At 32.1% G+C, this 9,198-nt stretch overlaps 1 protein-coding gene across 1 annotated transcript in view; it reads right to left on the bottom strand.

The window, feature by feature from the left end:
* Nucleotides 1-8,886, bottom strand: part of LOC108749210 — a 142,892-nt gene extending 134,006 nt beyond the window's left edge. The window contains exons 1-5 of the mRNA XM_018487770.1: nt 8,554-8,886; nt 8,141-8,428; nt 6,953-7,020; nt 5,807-5,889; nt 5,468-5,737 (exon numbers count right to left, since the gene is read on the bottom strand). Of these exons, the coding sequence (XP_018343272.1) occupies nt 5,468-5,563 (96 nt within the window). The 5' untranslated portion in view covers nt 5,564-5,737; nt 5,807-5,889; nt 6,953-7,020; nt 8,141-8,428; nt 8,554-8,886. The remainder of the gene's footprint in view (nt 1-5,467; nt 5,738-5,806; nt 5,890-6,952; nt 7,021-8,140; nt 8,429-8,553) is intronic.
* Nucleotides 8,887-9,198: the final 312 nt, after the last annotated feature.

The raw sequence follows: 9,198 nt of genomic DNA on the forward strand, positions 1-9,198 counted from the left end.
TACGGTTTAGCATCCTGTGTTAGCATTTATTAAGCCTACCGCAAAAAGGAAATACTCTGCAACAAGGTTATGGGTCCAGAGTGATCTATTCACTGCAATAGAGATATAGATTAAAAACGGTCTTATTCGAGTCAAGATTCAATAGTTGATCAGAGGTCATTTCTGGAACATCGATCAATTCTTTGAGGGTAATCGAAAATGGACAAGTTAACGCTACCAAAATTCAATGGACACGATTTCAGTGTGTGGAAATTTCAGATGGAAACAATCTTCGAGTTCCAAGACCTAATGAATTGTTGATGGAACTAAGCTTAACTTAAGCCGAAAATGCAGAAACATGGCTAAAAAGTGACAAAAAAGCTCGTATATTGATCGGTCATGCATTAAAATCAACGCAAGTTCGTCAGATTATGAATCTAAAGACAGCAAACGAGATGTGGATGCGACTGCAATCGCTGTATAAACTAAGAAACTCAACTTCGATTCAGCTTTTGGTACAAAAATTTTATTTGTGTATAAAATGGAGCCAAGACCGAGTATTGTTATCCATATATCAACAATAGAAGAAATGGCAAGGCAGCTTGAAGATCTTGGACATAAACACAAACCGAAATTTCATTCATAATAAATATTATACTCTTTACTAAGTAATTTTCGACACGTTATTAGCACTTGGGATTCATTACCACAAAACGAGCAAATGATGGCAAATCTCCTTCCATGCTTTTAAAGAAGTACTTAATAGTAGCATGTCCAAATTAAAAGTCGATGACAACGATTCGTAGCACTGTATAGCAAGCAAGGAAAATATCAGAAGACGCATAAAACTTCTAACAAAAACGAAAAGCAAGAATATAACAAGACAAAATTCACTGGAAAATGTCATCAATGCGATAAAAAGGTAAAGAAAAGAAGCAAGAACAGGCAAATTCAACTAGTACTAAATCAAGCGGAGAAAAATCTGCAATCTTTACAGCAGCATATTCGTCATCAGTCAGTCAGCAGGATATATGGTTTGCAGACTCAGGTGCCAATGAACATATGATTAACAGAAGAAAATGGTTTGAGATATCAGCCAATAAACAAAGGAGATTTCAGCCAATAAGCAAAGGAGACATGCCGATTGCTGTTGGAAATGGACAAGTCATATATGCAGCTGGACATGGCAACATTCGTATTGAGACAATTATTAAAAATAAGAGATTTGAGAATATTTTAATTAACGCACTGTTTGTTCCATAGCAATAAAAATTTGTTTAGTATTGAATCTGTCACTAACAAAGGAATAGAGGCTAAAATATTAGAAGACAAATTGGTCCTATATTTAAATGGTGAAGTTAGAACTGGAAGACGAGTTACTAATAAACTATATACAATGGATTAGACTGTGAAGATGTCTGTTGAATCAAATTACACAGACTCAAAAGCACAATCTTTAGAGGTTTGCCACGAACGTTTCGGACGTTAACTACTAAACTGTTAAGGAACTTGCTCAAAGTGTAAGGCTTCAATTGCATCGATGCTAGCAATAACAACAATAATCGATTTTACGAAGCATGTGTTTTCGGAAAGCAATGCAAAAAAATTATTTGATGAGTCAACAAATCGAGCAAAGGCACCTGCGAAGCTAATTCACTTTGATATTTGTCAATGTCAGTGGATTCAATTAGCGACGACAAAGTAATGGCAGTATTTGTGGATGACTATAGTGGCTTAATTATTACAAAATCAATGAAAGCTAAAAAGATGTCATAAATGCCATCGAAGATGTATTAGCTATTGCATCGACCAACGGTCACAAAATTTGTCGTATGAAATCAGATAATGCAAAAGAATTTACATCAAGTGAAGTAAAGGTGTTAATGAGAAAGAACAAAATTGTAAAGAATTTTCAACGGCCTATTGTCCACAACAGAACAGTCGTGTTGAGCGTCAAAATAGAACAATTGCCGAGATGACCAGGAGTGTTAGCAGTGACAGATCTATCTTTGACTCTATGGGCAGAAACTGCAAGAATTGCAACGCACATCAAGAATCAAATTTCTTTCAAACGTCTTGATAGCAAAACACCAATAGAAGTCTGGACTGGAAAACAACTTGATGTCAGTTATTTTCAAATCTTTGGCAGCAAAGCTTACATACTGATTGATAAACAGTTCAGAACAAAGTTTGAGAAGAAGTCTAAAGAAATGATACTAGTTGGCTATGAACTTGATCAAAGGCATATAAAAATTTGGGAACGTGGTACACGCAAAAACAATTACAGCAAGAGATATTGAAACTATTGAGAACATGCCAAAACAAACAGCAATCATCATTGAACATGAGTATAGTGATTTTTCAGTGCCAAACGAAACAGAAGAAGCAATTTTTCAAGATGCCGAATCAACTCAAGATGTTGTACCAATTGCACTTCGCACAGAAAGAAAGTAGTTACACAAGGCATCTGATGATGTGGAGAACAACTGTCAAACTGTAGCATTATTAGCAGATGGACTCCGACTACATATGAAAAAGCAATAAATTCATCAACTTCGAAAAGTGGGAGGCGGCAATAACTGATGAGTTTAAAAGTCTAGTCAAGAATGACTGGGATTTAATCGAGCCTCCAATTAAACGCAAGCCTATTCAGAATAAATGAGTTTATCGTATTAAACGTAAACCAAACGGACATCAGTGGACAAATATAAGGCACGCATAGTGTTCACAGAAAGCAGGTTGATTACAGCGAAACATTTTCTCCAGTGATCAGATTTGAATCAATTTGAATTCTGTTAGTATTAGCAGCAGCTAAGGATTACGAGAGCAATCAATTTGATCAAGACGGCCTTTTTACACGGCGACTTAAAAAAAGAAATCTTTATGCTTCGACCAACAAAATTTGATGATAGCAGCGGTAGAATTTGTAAACTCAAAAAGAGTCTATATGGACTAAAGCAGGTACTAAGGCAGTGACATGAAAAATTTGATTATTTTCTTAAGAAGTTTGTGTGGTTTGAAGCTCACAGATTATGACAGTTGTGTACATACAACTACTGATGATAACTTACAAATAGCTCAGTATGTTGACGACGCCCTAGTAATTGAAAAATTAATGGCTACAATAAAATGTCTTTTAAATAAGTTAAAGGATAAATTTGAAATCACCATACCACCAGATAATTATTATTTAAAATTAGAAATTGAACGCGACAGACAAAATCGAAATAATCAAAAGTGCATCAATCAGCGTATACAAGAAATGTATTCAAGCGTTTTAAAATGGATTCAGAGTTTTAAATGAATGCAGTATCTGTTCCAGCGAATGTGCATACAATACTAAAAAAAACACATGAGCAATAATGACCAATCAAATTTCATCGCAGATGTACCATATCGTCAATTGATTGAGCTATTAATGTATCTGGCCATATGCACTAGACCTGATGTCATGTTTATAGTAAATAATTTAAATCAATTTCTTGAGCAACCATTACGCAGGCGTTGGAAGGCAGCAAAACGTGTGCTCAAATATCTAAAAGGAACCAGGCTTTGGCATCAAATTTGGTTCAACTAAGCAGCCGAATATATTAACTGCATATTCAGACGCAGATTATGGATCCTGTGTAGATGCAAGAAAATCAATCAGCGATGTAATTGTAATGCTAAACAATGGTCCGGTTATCTGGAGCAGCAGGAAGCAGAGCATTGTGGCTATTTCTACAACGAAGGCAGAGTATATTGCGGCACACGATGCAACCAAAGAAGTCGTTTAGGCTAGAAGGCTTTTAAAACAGTTAAATTCCAAGCAGGTACAACCAACAATACTTTATTGTGACAATGCAACAGCGGAGCAATTAATAAAAAATCCAGTATTTCATCAAAGAATGAAACATATGGACATTAAGTTTCATTATATTCGACAAATAGTAAAAGATAAACAATTAGAGATTAAACATGTGTCAAATGTAGAACAATTCGCTGACATGTTGACAAAACCATTAACTCGCGATAAATTTGAGACAAATCGAAACTTAATTAACTTAGTTTAGTTACTTGGCTCTCGCGAGTAGGAGTGTTGAAATTGGCGCTCAAGCCAATATATATACGTCATGTAGGTCCTTTTTTTGTTCTAATGTTATGAGAATACGTTCATTTTACCGTGTGTGGCGCTTATTTCGTTCAACATAGTTCCTATTGTTATTTTTAGTTTCCTTTCTAAAAACTTGGTAGTCTACATTCGCGCTTAATCTTTGATATATACAATCACTTATATGCAATGTGTGTAAAAGGATTTTGTTAATCATAAATAAGTCTAAGTTTACTACGGTTTAGTTCCAAGCTTTTACACTAAAATTCTGTATTAGCATTTATTAAGTCTATTGCAAAAAGGAAATACTCTGCAATAGTTATGAAGTTAGAATTCTATATGATAAATTAATTAAAACACAAACAAATTTGGAACAATATTATTTAATATTTTAGAAATAATAAACATCCAACATAAACGACAATGTTTCTGCTGTATTCTATTTTATAATTATAGACATTAAATCCAAGTTTTTCTATTTAGGCCCGATTGCGCCAAGGTTACTTCGATTTTAAGCGAGACTTAAAACTCTTTTTCTCTCTTTTTAAGCCGAGAGAGAGGAGAGAGAGGGAGAGAGGAAGAGAGGGAGAGAGAGAGGGAGGAAGGGAGAGAGAGAGGGAAAGGGAGCGAGAGGGAAAGGGAGGGGAGGGAGAGGGAGAGAGAGAATTTTAAGCCTCGCTTAAAGTTAAAGTTAAACATTGATGCAATTGTGCCTTAGTAACTTATCTTATTGCATCTTTAAGAAAGAGCTTATATCCAAACATAACTTTTCTTTTTATAGACATTATATACATATCACAAACATCACTTTATAAAATTATTAATTTATTAGTGCTTTATTAAATTATTAATTATTTTCAATATCTGCACTTGTTTCCAAAGCTTCATCTAAAGTGATCACAAAAGACATCATTACCAACAGAGTTTCTGTGCACGCGCGGGAAATATTTCTTATTTCTTTCTTTTTTCATGATCCTCTTTTTTTTAATAAAAGAATGACAAAAATTCCAGGTTAGTCCTGACATTGCAGGAGGTTTCAGTTTTTGAGGATATATTAAATTCCAAGATAATTCCAGGATTCAAAGACATTCAAAGATTGCTGGACACCCTGCTGCTTGCTTCTCACTCTTGTTTTGACAAAACTGCTTAACGCCAGATTCTGTTGTTGGGTTTTCAGTATAAATTAAATAATTTTAATAGATTTTGAAATATAAATTAACATAAATTATAATAGATCATTTTCGTAGTAACTTAAATTAGATTAATAATTATCCAGTCAAAAAAGAATCAATTCTGTATTGTAAAAAATAATAAAAACTTAACATTGAAAAGTGCAAAGGTCACATTTAAACCTTTAGACAGTGAAAATATATAAAAAGAAACGGGAATATATCGTACTTGATGTAAAGCTCTTACGACGTCTAATCCGGGTACTTTCGGTGATGGCAAGGTGCTCCTAAAGAGCCTCTGAAGAGATGATTGGTCAGCTTCCATGCCTCCACCCCACCTAACGTTTTTGAATAGATTCTACTTTTGCCACGGATCATGCCGAATTTGCAGTTGCTCTTTGTTGTTTTTTCTTTGTCTTCAATAAGATTGCTTTTCAACAGAAAAATAGTTTTCATTCGATTCAATTAAATCTCTTCATATCTTGATGTATCTATTTTGCTGGAAAATATGACATTCATTTTTCAAGAGATTGATCATCATTAAGTAATATTAACCCTTAATACACACCTTTATGTCATTCGTGTCCTGCGCATTTCTTTTTTTTTGAAATACTAAGAGTACCTGGTCAAGTACCGATCTTTCTCCTATTCCTAAAAAAAAGTATGGCATCTAGAGAACATGTTTTATGCGTTGCCGGCCTCAATTCGTGCGTATCTTTTGACTAGAATAACTCCAAAGTTTATTTCTGAATCAGGAATGATCCATTGTGTACAGAATGTACATTTTTTGTAACTAAAAAAGTTTTTATTTTTTTCTTCATTTTGAACTAATTCTCGTTCATATTGCGGGAATATTTCGTGAATTATTAAGAAAACAATTTAACCCTACAACATATTAGCAAACTTAATAAACACATTTGTAGCATCCTTATTAAATGATAATTGTCTAATATTATGTATATTATGTTATCTGTAATGGTACAAAGAACATTTTCCTAATAAATTATAAGTTTTTTAACACAATAGCGATAATAAAATGCATTGTTTAAAATGTAAATACAATATAATATCTTCAATTTATAGCCATTCATACATATTAAACAAAATATCACTTGAAGTTACTAAATAACTAAATTTTTTGGACAACCAACACTTAAACTATTTTTTTCTTTTGTAGTTTGGAATGTTAACTTTAAGATATTGAAATACATTTTTCCTTTAAACATTTTTGTTTCAGTTTTATGTTTTTGTATGAAAAATTGCACTTTCCTCATTTTGTTAACTATATTTAGTTATAACAATTTATATATAATACAATTTGTTATAAATATACAATCATCCTAAAGATATACGTAAAAATTGTTTAATAATTTTTATATACTTGTAAAAGTATAGATGAAAATAAATCCAGAACACAAATCGCGTGTGTAATAAGAGCGCCAAAAACTAAAAGGTATACTAAGGATTAACTGTTTTTCATATTGTTTTTTCTTTTTACATTTTTTTAAATAATGTTTCTCACACATTAAATGTCAACTTCTTTCTCTCTTAAGTATTAATTTAAATGTTAATATTTCAATTTATATCTTATACAAACATTTGTCTTAAAAGATGTTTTCCTAAAAAACTTTTATGTTTATAACATATTCTTTGACTCATTCCTTATAAATAAACAATTTGAATATAAATATTGTAATTAGCATAAAATATTTACCATTTATTGATAAAAAATATTTGCAAATGTAATCTCAGAGACGTCTTATAAGCCATCATAAAGACATCCTAGAATTCAAGGAACATTTTTTGGAAGTATCAAAATGACATCTATATGACATCTTTAAAATATCTTATGCATCGCGATATTTATAATATTCTAAAAACATTATCCTTATAACGTGTACAGAATCATCTTTATGACATCTTACAAATATTATCCTTAAGACTTGTTTCAGATATTTGTCTAAAAAACAAAAATAAAAATTACTGATACGGAAATGCAGACAAGAAGAAGTATACAAAACAGAAGTTGGAATTACTTAATAAATTTATGTAAATATCATACAAAATATATATCTTCAATAACAATTTATATATATATATATAAAACTGTGACAGATAGACTATTATTGAAAATATGTATTAAGTTAATATTCACATACTAATTTATCAAATAATTCCAACTTCTGCTTTGTATGCTTTTTCTTATCAACGCATTTCAGAACAGCTTTGCATAATTGTATTCTCTAGTTCAAAACGTTTTTTGGATATCTTTCAGACATCATGTGTTGTCTGGAATATAAATCAATTAACAACAATTTTACATTGCTGTAAAGTAAAATATTTGAAAAAGTTTTTTACATGAATCTTTTCTTAAAAGCAACAATACGTTGTGTGAATGTACAATTTTAATATCTGAAATTTTCTTGCGAAATTCAATACTAAAGATAAAATTGAGAAATAAAATGTTTTACAGAAAGAGAGAAACTATATATTTATTAAATTTTTAACCGGTTTTTCAATCCATAAAACATTAAAACTGAATTATGGTTTTACAGACTAATATCATATTCTATTTAGAAAAGCAAAAAATGATAGCTAGAACAAAAAAAAACAAAATGTTAAGAAACAAAGTATTATAGCTGTGACAATAAATTGATATGTAAAATCAATGAGTTAGTAAAATTAATTAGTTTTTAGAAAATATTATATCAGATTAAAAATTTTTTTATATACATGTGTGTAAATATACAGAAAAAAGAGAAAAATTTATCAATGTGTTATTCTATTATTATTTTGTCAGTACTCTATGTCGCATTTTATAGCCAGAAATACATCTAACTTTTTAAAGAATACTCATTACATGAATAAAGTCGCCATAGGTAATTTATCTACGAACGCTCACCCTTGTTTTAAAAAAACTCGGTCAAATTTGCATTCTTGAAAATATCGATGATTTAAAAAAATAATTTTTCGTCGGAATGTTAATCAAGGACTCATCTCGGATGTGTTGATCGAAAAATCCCTAGAAAATTCAAGGTTGTAAATACCAAGTAACTTCACATACTTCGTCGGTGCCAATACGAATTATGAAGTGCGTTTTTTTTTTAGATTGCGCGCATCGATGAAAGGCTCGATTTTACCGCCGTGAAATAATCCTTTAACATTTTTCACGGTACGATGGGTTACATTTCTGTAAAAAACAGTAAAACATTTTTGTAGCCAAATGAAATAAAATCACAGTCATGACATCGTCATGAAAAACTGTTAACAGCAGTTGACAGTGTCAGGGATAATTATGTTAATGACAGTACTGACGATAGCGCAGATAGTTATGGAGATAGTGGCAATAGATTCAATTGTTCGCTCGCTAGTTATATTGATGACGATTGGTGAGATATGTGAAAAAAATGCGGCGAGAAGATCCAAGGAAAAGTCAAGTGGGCTGAGAACACACAGCGTCGACAAGAACGTTCGATCGTGATATACGTCGTTATCCGCTTTGGCCACAGTCGATCGTATGAAGAACAGTCACACATTGTCTCGCTGCTGAATACTCTGCTATGTTACTCGCGCAATACGAGATGTATACAAGAAAATGCCGAACATTACTCAGTCTCGATAAACGCCATTAGCACTGACAGAATTGTCACTGACATTCGCACGATGCAGACGACGGAATGACGTAATGCGACGCTACGTGCCAGGAGTACCAACTCATACCAACTCTTGTGGAGCTACAAACTTCTATTATTTGCTATTATTTAAAGATAGGGGGAGATCACAAGGGATGCGTTTTATCATAGAGAAGCCTTGGTCATGCCCGAGATTTACCTGACAAGAGCTCCGCACAATAAAAGAAACAGGGAACAGAGAACAAAAAATAAGAATTTTAATCTATCATGTATTGTGGAATACAAAGTTTCTGATAGGTTGAAATTCTTATTCTGTTCCTTCTTCCTT

Source organism: Trachymyrmex septentrionalis, unplaced genomic scaffold, assembly GCF_001594115.1.
Source record: "Trachymyrmex septentrionalis isolate Tsep2-gDNA-1 unplaced genomic scaffold, Tsep1.0 scaffold275, whole genome shotgun sequence".
In the NCBI taxonomy this organism is placed as follows: Eukaryota; Metazoa; Arthropoda; class Insecta; order Hymenoptera; family Formicidae; genus Trachymyrmex; species Trachymyrmex septentrionalis.